This window comes from Symphalangus syndactylus, chromosome 13 (assembly GCF_028878055.3).
Source record: "Symphalangus syndactylus isolate Jambi chromosome 13, NHGRI_mSymSyn1-v2.1_pri, whole genome shotgun sequence".
Taxonomy (NCBI): domain Eukaryota; kingdom Metazoa; phylum Chordata; class Mammalia; order Primates; family Hylobatidae; genus Symphalangus; species Symphalangus syndactylus.
Window position 1 is genome coordinate 67,213,794 of NC_072435.2, and position 22,500 is coordinate 67,236,293.

At 36.7% G+C, this 22,500-nt stretch overlaps 1 protein-coding gene across 1 annotated transcript in view; it reads left to right on the top strand.

Moving 5' to 3' along the window:
- Positions 1-1,907, top strand: part of RAB21 (RAB21, member RAS oncogene family) — a 31,571-nt gene extending 29,664 nt beyond the window's left edge. The window contains exon 7 of the mRNA XM_055235651.2: positions 1,173-1,907. Coding sequence (XP_055091626.1) covers positions 1,173-1,315 — 143 coding nt within the window. The 3' untranslated portion in view covers positions 1,316-1,907. The remainder of the gene's footprint in view (positions 1-1,172) is intronic.
- The last annotated feature ends 20,593 nt before the right edge of the window (positions 1,908-22,500 follow it).

Sequence of the window (22,500 nt, forward strand, 5' to 3'; positions counted from 1 at the left end):
GAACTCTTTGTGTAAGCCAAAGTCACAAAAATTTTCTCCTATGAAGATTTTTCTCCTGTGTTTTCTTCTGGAAATTTTGTTTCATGTTTTACATTTAAGTGTATAATTCATTTTTCATTGTTTTTTGCATAAGATGTTAAGGTATGGGTTAAGGCTGATTTTTTTTTTTTTTTTACAATAGATGTCCAGTTCTATTAATAGGACTGTTTCTTGAAAATATTGTTCTTTCTTCATTGAATAACCTTGGCAACTATGTCAAAAATCAAGAGATCATATCTACGGGGTCTATTTCTGGACTGTTTTTTTTGTTCCACTGATCTATTTCTCCTATCATCGTCTCACTGTTTTGATTAGTGTAGCTTTATACTAGTTCTTGCAGTCAGGTAGTGTGAGTCTTTCCGCTGTGTTCTTCGAAGTTCCCTCATCTTAAACTCCATTATTCTTCAAATATCGCTGTGGTCAGGGACAGTGGCTCACACCTATAACTCCAGTGCTTTATGAGGCCAAGGCCGTAGGATCACTTGAGCCCAGGAGTTTGAGACCAGCCTGGGCAACATAGTGAGACCCCCATCTCTAACAAAAAAAAAAAAATCAGCCAGGCATGGTGTTGCATACCTGTAATAGCTACTCAGGAGACTGAGGCAGGAGGATCAATTGAGCCCAGGAGTTAAGGGCTGCAGTGAGTGAGTGATGATCACACCACTGCACATCCAGCCTGGGTATCAAAGCGAGACCCTGTCTCTCAAAACTAAAAATAAAAAGAATCATTTACTTAAAAGTATTACATTTCTAGTTGAAGAATAAATCCTGCCCCCTAAATATTACTTGGAATAGTTTGAACTTTGACATATTTCTGAGTGTGTTTGGAAAATCTTAAGGATTATCCCTGTACACAGACAATTGTTCAGAGCAAAAAAATTTTTTTCTTTATTGGTGTCACTGTGGCCATTATACCACTGGATAAATAAGCTTACTACTTGATACTAGTTTTTTAAAACATGCAGGTGAAGCTGTTTTAGCGAGCTGACACAATGTTCATTATATTTAGTTTCTTTGTTGGTCGAAAGTCAGAAATAGCTATCATAGTGATAGCTAAAATTTACACTGAAATTTTAGAAAGAGAAAACGCAAAGATTGTGGTCCTAATAATGTTTGCTTTCTCTCTGTCTTAGGGATGATAGAAACAGCACAAGTGGATGAGAGAGCAAAAGGCAATGGCTCTAGTCAGCCGGGAACTGCAAGGCGAGGTGTACAGATTATTGATGATGAACCTCAAGCCCAGACCAGTGGTGGAGGGTGCTGTTCTTCTGGATAACTGTTCACGCCTAAGAAATTAAAAGACAGAACAAAACTGTGGATCATTGCCCTCAACATGAAGACTGCCATACTCCAAGTCACATTATTTTACCAATGGAATTATAGAATTAACAGTATTTTAAATTACGTTTATAACACTGCAGAGACCTTAAGTGCTAAACTTAGTGGAGTTTGTGACCAGAGAATTGGCATTTTCTACAAATGTTAACAAAGCAATTACCAATGGCCTTTTTACATATTTTTTTCTTTAATGAGGAATAATATGCATGTAGAAAAGACCTACTTAAAGGCTTCATTTATATTCTTTCAAATCAAATCTTTATTTAATAACTTATATATGTTGTTGGAATGGTTACATTTTTGCAGCCCTTTGTATTTTGTGGTAGTTTGAATTGTATCACTTCTAAACAGCAAACTGTTTTTGTTTCTGTTTTTGTTTTTAATTAGCAGATATCTGAAGTACTATTTTTGCAGGGTTTGCACAGGCCCGTAACTGTCTACTACTTTGATATAATCTGTATACATCCTGTATGCTGAGCTGGTAAAATGCATTGTAAATTACATATTAAATATTTTATCTGCTTTTACAAGCGCAAGGTGCAAAAATATATACAATAGTCTCATTGATGACTGTAAAGTGAATTAACATTTGGTGATTATGCCTAAGCTTTTTTGACTAATATAAAGATCATAGCTCCCCTTCACTTCTGTCTTAACTTGAACATGGCGTGTTTAAATTTTCATACATACTTTACTTGAATTATTGCGTTGTCACATATTTTTGCCTCTGTGAGTTCATCTCATGACTGAGCAGTAGCATTTGCCTTTTGGGTTTTTTGTTTGTTGTTATAGAAGAGATGACTTCTGCTGATTTTGCTTTAGAATGGTTACCTTAGAAGAATTTGGGTGGCTCATGTTGAATTTCACTTCTGCAATAGCTTTAGTTTTCTCATAGGCTTTGTAAGAGATGGATTCAGTGGTATGAGCAGAGGAAGAGATCCCAGATAGTAGCCAGTTACCAAGACTCATTCATATAGCACGTAGTTTATGTTCCTGAGGCAGCACTTTTAGATCCTTTGTGAGCAAGTTCTATTTGTTCATTGCTTGCCAGAGATGAACACAGAATGTTCGTTTCATTTTATAAGAACTATCCTGAGTTTCTGTGGATGGAAACATTACATGTAATGCAGATATAGTGAACACTGGAAAGATTTATTAAAGAATTATATTTGTGTATACTTTATAAATTAGTCCCTCATTAGATTTTTTTTTCTTAAGCATATGACTGAACTTAAATATGTTAATTTTAGTAGAATCAGGCACTGCTCACAGAAGGAACGCAGATTGTAGAAATTAACATAAATTGTTCTTGTTCTAATATATATATTTTTTCATTTCTGTCATGCTTGGAAAACTAGTAAATACTATGTCTAAGATAAAATGGAATGGCCCCTGGATTTACTTCTTATAAGAAGCAGTAGTATGTAATAAAGCTGTTAGCATGAGCAATTAAGAGGCTGTAAAGAGATTGTAGTTACAAAAGAAATACTGCCATATTTTTAAGTTAATAACTTAAACCTTCTCAAATGGGTTAAAAGTTGAATGAATTGACACCCTGATATTACGATGTTGGAATTTTAACTTAAACTAGGAGGCATTCTGTGAGCCTTCACTTTACCTTCTTTAATTATTGTCCTTGCTAAACTCAACACAGACCTTTCTGTATGTGTTTTTGAGGAAGTTGGGGTGGGAAGCGTCAGGGAGATAAGCCAAAATTGTCTTCTTTTATGGGGTAATTGTACTCTGTAGTCTCTTGGTTTCCTTTGAAGTTAGTATTTATGTGGGGGTCGGGGAAGGCAGCAAGAATCATGGGTATCACAGGGTACTTTGTTTTTGCCCTCCTGGCTCTTTCAGACAGAGTGAAGAAAGCTTTTCCATTCTTACTGTTGTAGAAGTAGATAGGAAATAAGCTTTTCTCATTGCAGTGAAATATGTTTTAAAAACTAGAGGAGCTGGGCGCAGAGGCATGCATTTGTAGGGCCAGCTACTTGGGAGAGTGAGACAGGAGATCACTTGAGGCCAGGATTTCAAATCCAGCCTAGGTAACACAGACCTCCATCTCTAAAAGACACAAAAACTATTTAGAGATGAGATTGAGCTTTATTTTAAAAAACATTCTAAAGCCTGATAATTGGAGAGCTATACTTCAGCTTTTCATCCTGCTTTAATGAAACAGCCAGATAGGAACCTCTGCTCCAGAATTGCCAGATAATTATTGGTGGGTCATAACTATTCTCCATATATTTTTTTCTTTTCTCTCCTTTGGTTTCTGTGTTATCTTTCTTAACCTCATGTATTTCTTTATCCTTTTTAGTGGGGGCCTGTAATTCAGGCTAATTCAATAGCAACAATAGACAACATGATATGGCTGCTGTCACTTTAAAACCCAAAAGGTCTTTGGGTAGGAATAGAGTAATGAAAGAGGACCAGTCAACTTCAGTATATATACAAAGGAAAGACAAAGAGATGATAAACCAAGGCTGAGGAAATTTTTCTGATACTTTCTTCATTTCTCTAATATATCTTTTGCATTCTTTTTCTGATAATTGTGCTATTAGGTGGAAGACACAAGTTACCACGTTGTGTATTAAAAGCAGTAGGTAGGTTGAGCCAGTATTTTTTCAAGTAGTAAGCATATACAGCTAACTTATATAATTAAAAATTGTTTTAAGATAGTGATTAAAAATACCTGAATATTATGTTAAAAGTTACAATCATTGTTTCTGTAATGATGATGGGTATTCTGCTTCTTGTGTTTTATTGTAATTACAGGGGAAGATTGTTTTTAAAAATGTATATTGCCATGCTTTTGGGGTAAAGCCGTAATATGAAAAGAAAAAAGCATTATGTTATTGTATGAAATATAAGTGTTCAGATTTGTTTTGTTTGGGGTGTTGCCTAAGAATACCCTAAAGCTATGGCTGTTACTGCATTGAAATCTTTTTTTTTTAATAGTAGCCATATGTTATTAGTGGAGTACTTTATATTTGACATTAGAGTAAAGAAGAAGAGTAGTACTTCACTTTTAGATTTTTAGTAATGAAAGATAAAATTGGAAAAATAGGGAAAGAGTGTAGGGAGGAGTAGAATGGAAGTCAAGTAAATAAAAAACTACAACCTAACAGTTTTTTAAGTCACTTTGAAAAGTACATTACTTTTATCAAAGAGTTTCTAATTAAGGCAAACTATGCGTTATGCCAAATATTAAGAACATTTTAAAAATGGATTGTGATACTGTTTATTTCTTTACTTATATAGTTTTCAATTTTCTGTATTATAAGTGCTACCAGGATTCTAGATAGTTGATCTTACATATTCAGATAATATGTTTGCTCTTATAATTACCCGTTACGTTATCTCTAAAAGTAGTTTGATCTGTGCCTTTAACTTTTAGAATCTACCTTTTGACTTGTTTGCCATTGTAGAGTTTTCAGTTTTCTCTGTAGATTCAGTGTGGCAAAGAGGGAATACATAATTTGTGACCATTTAAGATCCTGATGTTTTCTGGAAAAGGATATAGATAGTAGTAGTGACCAGCAGGAGCCTCACAATAATGTCTAAAGATATAAAGACTGAGTAGATCCCTAAGTACTCTTCTCTAAATTATAAAATGCATTACCTAGGCTTTAATAGTTAAAAGCTGGGATTCATTGAACTGCATCTACTTGATTTCATAATATGCGTTGATTTTAGTATGTTGCTGTTCTGTTATCTGTAATCAACTATAACAGAGTAATATATTTGGTGTTCTGGACCAAAATTCGTGCTATACATATGTCTGACTTTGATGGCCTTTACCTTTTCAAGAAAACAGTTGCAATTTTGAGCAAAATTTTCCTAGTTGTAATATTTTAATAGTGTCATGTAATGGAAAAAATTTAGAAATACTCCTAAGAGAGTTTCCAATTTCAAGCAGAAATGCTTCTCTTCTAAATAAATACCACTTAATTGATAGACCTTTAGCAGTTCTTGTGCTATCTAGGATTTACACATTTTTGCTTTTCTGGAAAACTGCTTTGGCGTGTTAACCTTTCTACTGCAACATTTTCTCTTCAGTAGATATATGAGTAAACATGATGAGTTAATGTTACACAGCATACCCAGTTAGGACTCTTATTCTTGAAGCATCTTACTCTCTTTAGAAGTCTGCACATATTTTCAAATGCATCATATTAAAGCCACAAGTCAAGAGGAGGTGGAGTTGCCTACTTCAATGGCCTTTATTCCCACTATACCAGTTCTCACTCTTGATTTTGATACTTCCTGGCAACTGTATCATCTCTTCACTATCAAATATTTAAGAAAAAGCTAAGGTGATTTCTTTACAATTGAACATGTGTAGATCAATGAGAGAAAGGTGAGGGATAGCAAGGATAAAGTATAATGTTGAAAAGTAGAAGTATCTGCTAAACTCTAGCTTTAGTAGCAAGCTATTTTAAGGAAATCATCATGTAGTACTTCTAGAAATATAAAAGTTCCTCATTTTGTATTTAATTATGTAAGAAAGTGTTCTAGGAAAAGAATAAAAAATACATACTGTCAAAGTGCCCTTTGGTAGTGCTCCCAAATGGTAGTAACTATTGGTCTCTAGTATATACTCCTCAAGTATCTTTTTGCTATGTATTAATATATCTATATGTTTACATATAGAAATACATAGTGTTGTAGATTTTAAATTTTCACATAAATTGTGTCTTATCCATGTGTTTTGCCATTTGCCTTTAATCTTGCCAACATGTCTAGGAGCTCTTTGGTAAATACAGACTTTTTCATCTTATTTCCTCCCACATTTCTATGGATGTGTCTTGCCTTTTTCTTTTCTTTCTTTTTTTTTAAAATAGCCTCTGACTCCATGAAACCTGAAAAGGAATCTGGTCTGTTAGGTGGATTTCATTAGTATCCAGATTTATCTGTTTATTTCATTTTTTTGAGACAGTCTCGCTCTGTCACCCAGGCTGGAGTGTAGTGGCTCAATGATAGTTCACTGCATCCTTGAAATCATGGACTCAGGCAATCCTCTTGTCTCAGCTTTTTGAGTAGCTGGGACTACATGTGTAAGCCACCATGCCTGGTTAATTTTTGTATTTTTCATTTTTAGTAGAGATGGGAGGTCTTGCTGTGTTGCCCAGGCTGGTCTTGAACTCCTGGCCTCAACCAGTCCTCCCACTTCAGCCTCCCAAAGTACTGAGATTACAGATGTGAGCCACTATGCGCAGTCAGTATCATAGAATTTAAATGCAAGCCAATGCTTAGAATCAGGGTCTGCTTTAAGCATGTGAATCAGGAAACTAGAAGGCCTCTTATAATTTATTTGAAGTTCATTACTTTTGGCTGACGGTTGACTGCTTAGTATATAAAATCTAGTAGTTTAGCAGATTCTTTTCTCAGAATACGTTTTTATTGGAGGGAAGAAGGAAAAAGAGGAAAGGTATAACTGATGGGGAAAAGTACAAGTAAACTAAAACAAGTCTTTATACAACTCTGACAGCAAATCCCATAACACAAGACATGGTGCTACCAAAAATTCAAACTTGTGTTTGATCTGTGCCTTCAATATAGAGTAAAAACAAAAGTTCCTTTTTAGATCTCCCTTCTCTCATCATCCCACATCCCTTTTTAGAGGTAACCATTGTTAACAGTTTGGTTTGTGTCTTTATTATGCAGTTTTATATTTATATTTGGCCTTTGTAAATTTTCCATTCCCTGAATGGAACTTCTACCCTATATCAAATTCCACCGTCAACTGACCAATTTACCAAGGCAAACTAGAATCATACTTCTTTTTCTGGAATTTTTTTTGAGATAGGGTCTTGCTTTGCCACACAGACTAGAATGCAGTAGCATGATCATAGCTCACTGCAGCCTCAAACTCCCGGGCTTAAGCAATCCTCCCACCTCAGACTTCGAAGTAGCTGGTATTACAGGTGCATAACACCACCACCCACGCCTGGCTAATTGTTTTGTTTTTTGTGGAGATGCTCTCGCTTTGTTGCCCAGGCTGACTTTTGAACTAGTTTCAAAACGATCCTACTGCCTTGGCCTCTCAAAGTGCTAGGATAACAGTCATGAGCCACCATGCCCACCCTAGAATCATACTTTTGTAAAGCAAGTTAAATCAGCAGTAATAGTTCTGGAACTAAAAGTTAACTACTTACTGGACTTTTAAGATGTAAGTTTATCATATATCAAGCTTAAAAACTTGTAGCATTCTGGGAAAGCCAAGTCAAACTCTTGAATGCTATCCTCTGTGGAAATAGTGTTGGGAAAGAGCAATGTACAAATCCAAGTTCCTTAATACACATGTAACTCTGGGTTGGGCTCATCCTCTTGGTGTGTTTTCCTCCTTGGGGAGCATTACAGTGTCCAACAATTTATTGGAGCTTCTCTGCACTGTCTGGACTATAGCTTAGCATATGGGTGCTATGACACAAGGTTAAACGTGTGCCCCAGAACAAACGCATTTATTCATGTTTGACTTTAAATGAAAATTCGGAAAGCAGGTTAAGCATGTATGTGAGTTTAATAATTGTTTCTATGTTGTCTTTTAAAAAATTTTAAAACATTCAGCTTTTTATGACTTTGGTTAGTTTCACTCATTTGTTGAGTGCCTTCTGTATGCCCAGTGCACAAACTGCTGTGTGCCCAGTGTACGTACGTGGGAGAACCAGATAGCCAAAGTGCCTTCCTTTATCGTTGGAACCTAGAGATGAGGAGTTGATACCTGTTGCCCATAGTCCAAGATATAAGTAATTTATCTGGGGATATAAGGTCACCCGTGCACACATGTTCACATCCTGTATTTGATCAGGTATGTACTTGCCAAACTTTTGGAGTGAGGTAATTAGAAGGACAGTAGTCGAAGCTGACAGTGAATTTGAGGTAAAGCTGGAAAGAATGTTTTTGAATTTTGCAAATAATACATTTTCAAGCCAGATTAAAATTGAATAACTTACTTTCTAGCTTCAAGGGAGTAATTAAGTGATCCTGTAACCCAAATTGCTTTTCCAAATTTTGTGGTAGCAGTGAATAAACTGATGCCTTCTGCTTATTTAGACAGCTGCCATTTTTGTTTGATTTGGTTTTGTTTTGCGGTGATTTTTTTTTTAACCTAGAGAAAATACAATTTAAAAAGCAATCATATTGTTTTCTTTGCCTTTGACAGATGTGGCCTTGTCACCACACAGTAAGCCAGAACACAATCCATTCCTGAGTCATAGTAGGATAGTTTGTGTAATTCTAAATGCACTGTCCAGTTTGAGAGTGTGGGTCCCTTTTTTCCTATCTGAAATTGGAGATATAGGTCAGAAAGATAGTTTAATGAATATGAATTTTCTAAACATCTTTTCAGTGTCTTTTAAGGATATTTTTGATATTACAATATAATAAATCATCTAGTCCTCCTGGCCCTTCTGGGCAGAAAATAGAGCGAAATCATCTGTTGAAAAAACACACATGCACACACACACACACACAAAAAAACTATCCCATTAGTTGGTTATAAACAAGTAACTTTACTTGCATTCTTACTAGTTCACAAAAGGTGAGTAAATTTAGTGATTTAATGAGTTCTTCAAAACATAAAACTCCTGTAAAGGAAAAGCTAGAGGACGTGAGAGGAGTAATTCCCCATCAAAAGATTTTAGCCAATAGTAGTGGCATAAGAAATTAATTTATGTGAAAGACATAATTTTGGGTGAACTTTCTTGAAGATGGTCAGGGCATTGTTAAAGGAAGGAGATGGTAGATTTGGGGTTCTAGGTTCTAGGCTAATAATTTACTACTTATCTTTGGTATGTTGCCTTGAGGCTGACATTTGCTGCTCTGCTAAGACTAAAGTTGGCCCTTTCCAGTCAAAAATGTTAAAAGCTGGCCAGGAGCCATGGCTCATGCCTGTAATCCCAGCACTTTGGGAGGCTGAGGTGGGTGGATGGATCCCTTAAACCCAGGAATTCAAGACCAGCGTGGACAACATGGCGAAACCCCATCTCTATCCAAAAATATACAAAAATTAGCCAGGTGTGGTGGTGTGTGCCTGTAGTCTCAGCTACTCAGGAGGCTGAGATGGGAGGATTGCTTGAGCCTGGGAGTCAGAGGATGCAATGAGCTGAGGTCGCACCACTGCACTCCAGCCTGGAAGACAGTGAAGCCCTGTCTCAAAAAAAAAAAAAAAAGAAAAAAAAAAAGTTAAAAGTTGTGGCCAGGCACGGCAGCTCACGCCTGTAATCCCAGCACTTTGGGAGGCTGAGGCAGGTGGACCACCTGAGGTCAGGAGTTCGAGACCAGCCTGGCCAACATAGTGAAACCCCATCTCTACTAAAAACAAAACAAAACATATATATATATTTTTATATATATTTATATATTTTATATATATATTTATATATATATATAAAATTACCCAGGCATGGTGGTGAGCACCTGTAATACCAGCTACTTGGGAGGCTGAGGCAGGAGAATTGCTTGAACCCAGGAGATGGAGGTTGCAGTGAGCGGACGTAGTGCCACTGGACTCCAGCCTCAGTGACAGAGTGAGACTCTGTCTCAAAAAAAAAGTTAAAAGTTGTTAACTGGATGTCGAATTATTTGCATAGTAATCACCATGTGTAAGCAATTCTCATCTGTGGAATGTTTGACAGGGATAAGATTATTAAAAATTGGGGGGAATTTTCTTAAATATGGAACTAAGAGCTAAAGCTTAAGAGTTCGATGTTGATTGAGACCACTAATCTGGCAAGTGACTTTTATTTGTCCTTTTCTATTGATAATAAATTCTAAGAATATGGATGGATTTCATTAGAGAAATAAAAATGGGCAAGATTTATGATTCAGAATATTAAAAGTTAAGAATCCATAAATATCCCCTTAAAAAATATTGTCAAAGCATCATGGTATTTGTAGTGGTGCTTAAAAAAGCAGCAGCAGCAGCTGTTCTAAGCCAAGCACTGCTTGAAAACAAACCAAAACAGAACAAAACCTTATATTTAATAAAATGGAGAAATTTGGGAATGTCCCTAGCATAATAATGCCTTCTACTGACATTATTTAAAGTCAGCTTAAACATCATTAGGGAAGACTAAGACTGTTTCTATGACCTCTAGTCACAAATTTAACTAATTTAAGGTTAACTAATACCTCTTTCAGAGTTGGCCAAAAGAAAAAAAAAAAGGTTTTATTTGTGATCAGTAAATTATAAATTACACAGAAGCTTCCAGCTACCTGGTATTTGCATGAAGAATTTTAAATTTTGTATATGCCATAATTTTTAGTAATGCTGTCCTTGAATTCACTGACATCTCTGCTCTGGTTTTTTGAAGCTCATGAGGATGATGCCTGTCATCTCTTGGAAACACTGGAACTAGAGAACTGGAGGTGTTCACCCCCATTTTTTGCTACACTGTTGAAAACTGAGTAGAATTTCGTGTCCAAAAATCCTTAGTCTGTGACGGGATTTTTTTTTTTTTTTTTTTTTTTTTTGAGATGGAGTCTCGCTCTATCGCCCAGGCTGGAGTGCAGTGGCGCAATCTCGGCTCACTGCAAGCTCCGCCCTCCCGGGTTCACGCCATTCTCCTGCCTCAGCCGCTCCAAGTAGCTGGGACTACAGGCGCCCGCCACTACGGCTGGCTAATTTTTTGTATTTTTAATAGAGAGGGGGTTTCACTGTGGTCTCGATCTCCTGACCTCGTGATCCGCCTGCCTCGGCCTCCCAAAGTGCTGGGATTACAAGCGTGAGCCACCGCGCCCGGCCTGTGATGGAATTTTTTAAAGTATATGTGAAGTTTTTCACTTCCTCAGTTTTTCAAGGTAATTTTGCTGTTTTTGCTTTTTATTTATTTGCAACTAGAAATTGCATGTGCCGGTTACTTAATTTAATACATCTAATGGGAGATTCAAAGCAAACCATTAAAACTACCATATAACCTCAAATGAAATTTTATGACATTGTAATGTACATACTCGCCAAGAAATGCTACAAGGAGCCTCTCTGCAAATGCCTGATAGGGCACTCTGAGAATTAAACAGGAAATGGACAGGAAAAGAGGCAAAGTATAGAATAGTCTGTGTGGTATACACACAGACAATATAAAATCCAAGAAATATAAGGTCCAAGGAAGAATTGGTTATTGAAGTAGAGAAAGAACCTCATCATGAGATTTGGGAATAGCTTTAGAGTCACTCTTGGGATAGTGTCTCATGGCCCTGTGAGGGAACTCTACAAATTTTATCCATTTTGCTGGGCAGTTTTAAGAGCTACTTTTTGTCTGTGCTTTCCTTAATTTTCATATTATTTCTAGCTTTTACTTCATCTTATGAAAGATTAACTTAGAGGTTAGAATGCTTACATTTGCAAATAGCCTGAGGAATAAACACATGCTTTATCAAAGTGGAACTTCTGATTTTCTGTAATATTAAGATGGACATGTGACTGGCTTATCCTTTCTATCTAGGAAACTGGTATCGTTTGGAAATATGTTAACATAAGATCCCTGACTATAAAGTAAGACTTATTATCTTGTATAGTTTGTAGCATTTAATCTTCTATTTCAGTGGTTGGTTTGGGTCTATTTAATTTTAAGCTTTACTTGTCATTTGTCCCCCTTACATTATACCTAATATGTGTGTAGTTTTTAAATGAAATCATACATAATTTCAAGGAAACTGCTAGAAACAATGTTGAGTATCATCAAGAACATTTAATCAAACCTGTTGACTAAGAACTTTAGTTTGGCTTACAATTTCATATGTAAATCCAAGAAAAAAGACTCGTAAGCTAAAAGGCCTGTTTTGTTCGGAAAAAAAGTACATAACATTTTAAAGATTTGTGAGAGGAAAAAAGCATTAGATGGGATGGAATGGATTAATCTCTTTTTAGAAGTAAATTAGTTTTGGTTTCATTTGTAGGTGGTATTGACAAAAGTGGTAGAAATAAATAAATTGAGCAGATTCAGAATTTGATAGACACTTCGTGTTTCCATTTTCATAATGGGGGTTAGTCATAAACCACTCTATGTGGAGCATTTTACAAGGGCTCTGAAAGGTATACAAAATGTACTGCTATAATTAATGTCCTCAAGGAACTTAAAAACCTAGGGAAGATTTATTTAACAGAGGTGAGAGAATTTAGATCCATTAAAAATGGAGGAAAAGGTAAAGTTAGTATTTGTAGATGATAATGCAAAGCTTAAAAGAGCCAACTGGAAGTCTCTTAAAACTAATACAGTCACTGGGTATAAAGTTCATCCCAGAAATAAAGAGCTTTCATTTATAAAAACAACAGCCAGTTAGAATATGTAATAGAAGAAAAGGCCCCATTTAAAGTAAGACAGAGGAGAGAAGATACCTAGGAATAAACAAGTTATATGCGTGACCACAAAACCAAAACTTTGTATTTCACCTGAAAATAAATTCAAACACATGGAGATGCATATCATATTCTTGGATAAGAAGACAACATACACATTCCAGTTCTCTAAATTGAATGCAATCCCAATAAAAATATAAGGATTAAAAAAAAAAAAAAACTAGATCTCTGATTCCAAAGTTTCTTTGAAAAAAAAAAAAAAAAAAAAAAAGCAAGACTAGCCAGGAAAACTGAAAAAACAATGAGGAAATACTGGCCTTATGAAATATTTAAACAAGAGAGCCCCCACAATTAAAACAGTTTGGAACTGGCATATGACGAGACAGATCATTCAAACAGAAGGAAAATGAACCCAGATATGGGAATTTGGTGGAGGAGAAAGTTGACATTTCAACTCAGTGGGGAAAATATGGTTTATTAATTAAAGGTAGTAGGACACCTGGGTAGCTATAGAGAGCAAAGCTGGATTCATACCTCATATACCAAAATGAATTCCAGTTTAAATATGAAAACTGAAACATTTAAAGTACCCAGAGAGGTTGTCAGAGAATTTTTAAAGATTTTAGTGTGGTAAAGGCTTTCCTGAATTTGATATAAAATTTGGAATAAAATTTACAATAAGAGACGATAATGTTTTCACTATAAATTTGTAACAATAAATTATTATTATTATTATCATTTTTGAGATGGAGTCTCACTCTATTGCCCAGGCTAGAGGGCAGTGGCACGATCTTGGCTCACTGCAACCTCTGCCTCCCGGGTTCAAGCAATTATTCCTACCTTAGCCTCCCAAGTAGCTGGGACTACAGGTGTGCAGCACCACACCTGGCTAATTTTTGTATTTTTAGTAGAGACAGGGTTTCACAATGTTGGCCAGGCTGGTCTCAAACTCCTGACCTCAAGTGATCTGCCCACCTCGGCCTGCCAAAGTGCTGGGATTATAGGTGTGAGGCACCATGCCCAACATATAACAATAAATTAGATCACCATATAAAATAAATTCCTCACAGCAAAAAACCACCATAAGCATAGTCTAAAGAAAAATGACAAATTCGGAAAAAATATTTTCAAATCATATCAGGCATTGCTTAATTTATAAAGAACACCAAGAAATGAAAAAGTCTAACGATCCAAAAAGAAAAAGGTGCAAAATTGTAAACAGTTTTCACAGGAAAGAATAAAATGATTCAAGACGGAAAAAAAGTTCAACTTTACTATTAAGAGAAGTATAAGATAAAACTATACTGAGATACCAGTTTTTTAACCTATTAATCAAGAAAGATTTTTTAGTTTTATAAAACATTGTAATATGTAATATAGATATTATTGGTAAGAATGGAGGGAACAAGTATTTTTGCTGATAGAGGGGTAAACTGGAACAACCACTAAGGATGACAGTGAATTCTGGATTTATTCACCCAATATACTCTTCAAGTTGTAGAGGCTGAGAAATTATTAAACTATTACCCAGAACTTTTTATGCAGATGGGGGGCAGTCTGAATGTTAATTAAGTTTTCTCAACCATATGCTCTCTCCTCATGATTTGAAAGGCAAAAGTGAGGCAGAGGCCAAGGCCAAGTTTTTGAAGTTCTTGAATGTTACAAGGTAGTGAAGAACGTTTCCATGCAGTAGTGATCAAGTGTCGATCGTTCAGCTTCCTGAATATGGAGAGGCTGTGGTGGTGGCAGCAGCTTCTTAATCTGACATTCCAACTCCTAGATTGTGGTGTTACATCTTCTTTCTCCAGCTTCCCAGGAGTGAGAGGTTGTAGTGGCTGGCATCTGGCTCCCAGCAGGGCTCCATGGTGACCAGAGGTTGTGGTTCCCCCAGTGAATCATGTTTGTGTCACTGTGGGATTCATTCCCACAGGCTCAACCTAGATTCCTAAACCCTGCTTCTTCAACCCTTCCAGTAACTTTATAAGCACCAAATTCCATTTAAAAAGTGCCTTCCTGTTTAAAATATCTATAATGGCTTCTGTTTCCTGCATTGAAAACTGACTGATCTGGAGGGCAATTTGGCAACAGCAATCAAAATCGTCTTTTCTTTTGACCTAGCAGTTTCACTTCTTGGAATACCCTGTGAATATGCTTATGTATGAAGGAAATGAGTTTGTACAACATTTTTCAATGCAGTATTGTTTGTAAATTGACATCAGTAGGGGAATAGTAAAATCAATTATTATGCACGTATGTAATAGAATTTTAGGTAGCTATAAAAAAGAGAATGAGAAAGCTTTGTATATTTAAAAGAAACCACCAACAGGAATATTAAGTTTTTTAAAAAAGCCAGGGCAGAACAGTCTGCATACTGTATATTTTAAAATTGAATAAGTATAGTAGACAAAATTAATTGACGTATAGTAAAGATAAAATTAATTGCACAGGCCAGGCACAGTGGTTCACACCTGTAATCCCAGCACTTTGGGAGGCCAAGATGGGCGGATCATTTGAGGTCAGGAGTTCAGGACCAGCCTGACAAATATAGTGAAATCCCATCTCTACTAAAAATATAAAAATTAGCTGGGTGTGGTGGCAAGCAGCTATAATCCTAACTACTTGGGAGGCTGAGGCAGGAGAATTGCTTGAACCCGGGAGGCGGAGGTTGCAGTGAGCCAAGATCATGCTGCTGTACTCCGGCCTCAGCAACAGAGTGAGACTCCATCTCAAAAAAAAAAAAATTAATTGCACATAAAGTGTACAAGTTCGATCTGTGAAACCACCATCACAGTGAAGATAATTAACACATCCATCATTGCACAAAATTTCCTTACACTTTCTTGTAATCCCTTCTCCCTCCCATTCCTACTTTCTTTAAACTATAGATTAGTTTGAATTTTCTATAATTTTATATAAATAAAATCATATAACAGGTATACTTTTGAGTCTGCCTTCTTTCATTCTGCATGACTATATTAAGGTTCACCCATGTTGTTGTTTGTATCGATAGTTCATTCCTTTTCATTGCCAAGTAATATTCCTTTGTATAGATTAACTACATTTTGTGTATTTATTCACTTGTTGATAGACATTTGTATTATTTCCCATTTGGGGCTATTACAAATAAAGCTACTGTAAACTTTTACATGCCCACATCTTTATAAAGACAGATGCTTTTACTTCTCTTTATTAATCAGGTGAATGGCTGGATTATTTGGTAGGTATATGTTTAAATTTTTGACAAACAGCCAGACTGTTTTCCAAAGTAGTTGTACCATTTTACATTTCCACCAGCAGTATATGAGTGTTTCAGTTCCTCCACGTTCTCGTCAACACTTAATATGATCAGTCTTTTCAATTACAATCATTCTAATAGTTGCATTTATCATTGTGGTTTTAATTGGCATTTTCCTAATGATATATTACGTTAAGCATTTTTTTAAATGTGCTTCTTTGACTTCTGTATATCTTCTCAGTGACATGTCTGTTCAAATATTTGTGCATTTATTAGGCTTTTTAAAATTTAATTTTGAGAGTTCTTTATATATTTTAGGTATAAATCCTTTATCACATATATGATTTGCAAATATTTCTTTCTTGTCTGGTTTGTCTTTTTATTCTCTCAGTGTCTTTCTTTCTTTCTTTTTGTAAGACAGAGTTTTGCCCATGGAGTGCAGTGGCCACTATCTCTGCTCACTGGAATTTCCGCCTCCCGGGTTCAAGCGATTCTCCTGCCTCAGCCTCCTGAGTAGCTGAGATTACAGGCACCTGCCACTACACCTGGCTAATTTATGTATTTTTACTAGAGATGGGGTTTCACCATATTGGCCAGGCTGGTCTCGAACTCCTGGGCTCAAATGATCCGCCCGCCTTGGCCTCCTGAAGTGTTGGGATTACAGGCGTGAGCCACAGCAACTGGCTTTCCAGTGTCTTTTGAAGAACAAAAGTTTTTAATTCAGTTGAAGTCCAACTAAATCTTTTTCTTTCTGAATTGTGTTTTGGTGGTGTTTCTAAGAAATTTCTGCTTAGCTCATGGTCACAAAGATTTTCTCCTATGTATTCTAATAGTTTTATCGTTTTAGGTTTTACATTTAGGTTTATGATTCATTTGGAATTACTTTTTGCATATGGTACCAGGTAAGAATTGCACTCCATTTTTTCTGTTCCAGCACTAGTTGTTGAAAAGACTATCCTTTCTCCATTGCAATGCTTTGCACTTTTTTTTTTTTTTTTTTTTTTTTTTTTTTTTTTTTTTTGCGACAGAGTCTTGCTCTATCGCCCAGGTTGGAATGCAGTGGTGCAATCTTGGCTCACTGCAGCCTCCATCTGCCTCCTGGGTTCAAGTGATCCTCCCTCCTCAGCCTCCTAAGTAGCTGGGACTACAAGCATGCACCACCATGCCTGGCTAATTTTTTTATTTTTTATAAAGATAAGGTCTCTCTATGTTGCCCAGGCTGGTCCCAAACTCCTGGGCTCAAGTGATTCACCTGCCTCAACCTCCCAAAGTAGTGGCATTATGGGTGTGAATGACTGTGCCAAGCCTGCTTTTACACTTTTAAAAAAAATGAGTTGTTTGTCTCTGAGTGGTTATATTTTGAACACTATTCTGTTCCACTGATTTGTCTATTTTGATGCCAATACCACCACACTGTGCTGATTACTGTAGCTTTATAGTCTTAATATCAAATTGTGCTAACCCTCCACCTTTGTTCTTTTCCAAACTGTTTTTTATTATTATTGTAGGTTCTTTGCATTTTCATATGAATTTTAGAATCAGCTTGCTAATTTTTATAAAATAATAAAAAAGCCAGGCATGGTGGCTCATATCTGAGCCATGGTGGTGAGAAATTGAGTGTGATAGGGGAAAGGGTGGGAAGCAAACTTCTATTAATAACTGGATACCTGTTTGTATTTTTTTGCGGGGGGAGGGATGGAGTCTAACTCTGTCGCCCAGGCTGGAATGCAGTGGTGCAATCTCGGTTCACTGCAACTCACTTGAATTCTCAGATTCAAACAATACTCTTGCCTCAGTCTCCTGAGTAGCTGGGATTACAGGCACCTGCCACCATGCCTGGCTAATTTTTGTATTTTTAGTAGAGATGGGGTTTCACCATGTTGGTCAGGCTGGTCTCGAACTCCTGACCTCGTGATCTGCCCATCTTGGCCTCCCAAAGTGCTGGGATTACAGGCATGAGCCACTGTGCCTGGCCCTGTTTGTATTTTTTTTTTTAAGTAGAAGCCATGCAATATATTGTCTATTCCACAAAAATAAATAAATAAAATACATATATAAATAAATAAATAAAAATAAAACTTAAACAAAGATTAGGTGTAAACAGTGTATACTAAAAAACAGTATTTTTGCAAAGAAAACAAGAAACATGGGATAAGGGAAATGACAAAGTAATGAATTAACAAAGATAAATTTAATCATTTAAGAATACTTGGTATTTGCAATGGACTTTGAAAGAAGAGAAACATGGATCAAGGGTAACATTTTAAGAGGAGTAACATTTTAAGAGATGAATATATGCAAAGACATAGAAATGGGAAACAGCAAATTTTAACTAGCAAATTAATTTAGCTGGGTCACTGGGCTTGGTAAGGGAAATAAAAAGGAAAGATGAGCGGGTGCTTTGCAGGAGAATCAAGATTAACCTAAATGGCAATTTCATATGGTTCAACCCAATACCTCAGGCACATATTTACCTTCAACTTTCTTAATTTGGCCAACAGATATTTAATAAGTGCTTGTTAATCATCAGGTCGAGTGTTGGGTGCTGCATGTGTTCACAGTGGTAAACCAAATGGACCTGATCCCTGTCTTAATAGAGCTTTTAGTCTAGTGGGCATTTCTGGGCCTCAGGAAAATGAGCAAACTTGATGTTCCTTTTTGTTCCAAAATTCTGGCTATATATTCAGTCTGACATTCTCTGAAAATCCCTAACCCTTTGTCTATTCTTACCTTCATCTATGTAAAATTCAAGGCAGTCCTTAAACTCTTTGAACTCCCTCTTCCTCACCTTTCTCTCTTATCAATATACAGTAGGGATTGAGACTATGGACTTAAAGGCCAGATGCCTGGGTTTGAAATATTACTTACATTTTTCTGTGTGATGTGGACAATTAACTTTCTGTGTCTCAGTTTCTTCACTTATAAAATGGGGATAATAATGTACCTCATAAGGTTTCTCATAATAAATTAGTTATTACATATAAAGTGCTTAGAATACTCTGACACATGGTAAATTTCAAATAAATATTAGCAACTGTTGCTATTAGCAGATGATCTTGCTTATATCATTCTTTCCCTCCAGGGCTGACACTCTCCACTACCTGTATCCCACCGCTTTCTACCTGGTGGTCTTTTTATAGATTATCCCATTTTCCCCACAGTATATTGAACAAACAGTCTCTTTACTGGCCCTTTCTCTAGAATTATAAACATGATCAGTTCCTTCCACAAAATTCATCTTTGTGAACCTCTCTTCTTTCCTATGAAAGTTCACACTGTTGTTTCCATGTTCTCCTGTTCTCTTCTCAACCTAGCACAATTTTTGACTTGATCCCATAACTCCACTAAATTGCTTTTACCTAGGTCGATTACAACGTTCTTCATGATCTCTTGTGTCATCCCACTGAACCCCATAACTTCCTGTTCACCCTTCTTAAAATTATAATTTCTTCAACACTTCCTATTCCCTCTAACATAGTGTACTTTTTAGTCATTCTTTTATGTCTGTTTTCCCTGGTTGGAAGATAAAATCAGGAAGTGATATGTACAGGAGGCAGGGAGCTACTGGGTAGAAGGGGGCGGTTCCTTGGCAAAGACCCCACCCTGAAGTCTGGAAACCCATGGCCCTAAATGGGAACATGCATTTCTGTTTTCAGGCCCAAATGTTGTCTTTCGGTCTGCCACACCCCCCTCTCCTGTACCCAAATAAACCCTAAAGCCTGGGCTCCATGAGCAGAAGAACAGAGTAGTCAGAAGAGCAGTGCAGCAAAGGAGAGATGAGGAGTGTCTGAACATTGAGAGGAGTTCGGCTGGGGACGGTCGGAGAGATTGGTGACGGGATGGCCAAACTCTAGGGAAAGGTCATCTTGCCACTCCATTCCCTTTCCAGCTCCCCAGTTATCCTGCTGAGAGCTACCTCTATCTGGCAATAAAGTCCCGTACATTTACCATCCTTCAATTTGTCTCTATGACCTGATTCTTCCTGGATGCTGGACAAGAACCCAGGTATCAAGAGGGCACTGAGCTGGTTAACACTTAAGCTGTCTGTGGAGAGCACAGCTAAAAGAGCACCATAACACGCCCACTGGGGCTTCGGGAATTGCAGGCACTCACCCCTAGATGCTACCATGGGGCCCGAGCCAAAAGCACTCTCATCGGCTCCTGCACCTGCCCATCTACCTTCTCCCCCTTCTTGCAAGGGGTTTGAGCAGGACAAGCCACATCCCTGTGCACATCCTGCGAAGAGGGTCAGGGAACTCTCCTGTTTCAGGACAGTGATTTTGTCCACGTTGTTCACTGCCGTATCCTTAGCATCTAGAATAATACCTGGCACATCCTAGACTGTCACAAAATATTTGCTGAATAAATATTGAATTGTGATGATCTGTTTTCTTCTAAATTAGAGTGGGAACTTCTTTGAAGACTGGAACTGCTGTTCTTATCTCTTTATTAGTCCTGTTGGCTCAGTGCCTGGCTGCAGGTGAATGTGACAGTGACGAGTGCATGGGGAGTCATTATGGTACAAGTATTTTTTTTATTGCAATAGTGTTTGGGGTACAGGTGATTTCTGGGTGCAGGGATAAGTTCTTTAGTGGTGAATTCTGAGATTTTAGTGCACCTGTCACCTGAGCAGTGTACACTGTACTCAGTATGTAGTCTTTTATCCCTCACCCCTCTTCCAACCTCCCACCTCGAGTCCCCAAAGTCCATCATATCACTCTGCATGTGTTTGCATCCTCATAGTTTAGCTCCCACTTACAAATGAGAACCTATGGTATTTGGCTTTTCACTCCTGAGTTACTTCACTTGGTACCAGCATTTTTGTAAATGCTTCTGGATGATACTCAAAGACCTGAAAAAGTAGTTTTTAAATTCGACTCTACTTTTGAGATCTCCAAAGAGGTGATATTAGGATTTTGCAAGCAATGGTGATTTAAGTTGCCTAAAAAAACTGTTTATCCCTTTAAATTCTGTTATTTATTGACATTTCTTTGAATTAATTCTATGCTAAAGTAAGTTTGAAATTATGGGTTTAAATTAAAGAGAGGGGAAGGAAGGAAGTACAAAGAAAGAACAGAAGGCATAGTTCTCAATACTGAGTGCATATTAGAATCATTTAGGCGAGTTTCTATACTGATATCAGGACTGCACTCCCCCGATATTATTTAGGGCTAGGGGCTGAGCATAGACATATATATATTTTTTAACTCTTTGGATGATTCTAATGTGCAACCAGGGTTGAGAACCACTGGAATAGGTAATTCTTGAGGAATAGGGCAGGCCACAAGGGAAAATGAAAGCAAATGCAGTGAGAGAGGCAGACTGTCCCCAACAATTGCTTAAGGTCCTCTTTAGTAATACGGGACCATAAACAGTCCCTGTTATTGTTATTTTGTAGTTGTGACCACTAATTGGATCCAGACACTTGAGGGGACATAAGAGCGAGACCAAGTACTTAATGGTTAGTTTATGGGACACTAAAACAACTAAAAAAGTAAAAAAAAATTCTTCCTTGAAGCTTTCTAAAAGGTTAATTATCAACCAGTTCTTTCAACCCTTAAATTACTTTCTGAGAGTAAATTAGGAAGAGGGGCATGAATTCTGTTAGGAGATTGTGGTACCACTGTAGATTAATTCTTCTTATTAAAAGGTATCCTGTTGTTCGTTTTTCACCACAAAGAGCCTAACTTAATCCTTATTCTGAGCTTGGATATTGGGTAATTCTGGATAATTGCATGTAGAATGATAACATTTATAACAGGCACAATTCAATGCAAAGAAAAATTTGTTCTTGGAATGCAATTTAAAATTCATAAAGTGAAACTTAATATCTTGGAAAGAGAGTATATGAGTTTCATGGTATAGTATTATTATTCCTAAAGGAAATTTCCAATATTCTGTGATTCAATATAGCCTCAGGATAAATATATTTTACTGGCACTACCTCAGGCATGCTAACAACTTAGCCACATTTGACCCATTTGAAGATAAGTGTGGTTAATCAAAGGTTATATAATTTTGGTCACAGGCACCTTGTTTTGTTAATATTCTCTTTATGAAGAATACATTTCAATTGCAAAAACTCTCCATATAAAAAGGACATGTTATAATCCAATTCTTTGTAAAGAGTAAGGCTATTTTCATGGGATTGGAAGTATTTTTTTTTCCTTCAAATTAACTGGTTTTTGTGAGTAAATTTGATGAAATGGTTTACACAAGAATTGCCTTTTAAATTCCAAAACAAAAGCATTAAACACAAGTTGACTTTGACAGAAATGGATGTTGCATTATTTCTTTTGCAAGTGCCTGTACGTTTTATGTTGTAATGATTTATGTTCCCTGATATGCTTTATCTCATGCTTGACTGATTACAAGTGTGAAGGAGGGTTAAATGTATTTGCTGCTGGCAATTTAGCATTAATTATAATACGCCGTAATCCAAATTACAATCTGTCATTTCCAGTCAAATTGTGAAACACTGTAATTGTATTTTAGAGTTCCACTGCCGTTGATTATAGCTACCTCATCTGTGTTTTAATATACCATGACGAATTTGTGAATGGAAATATAATCTTGTAACAAGCCAGGA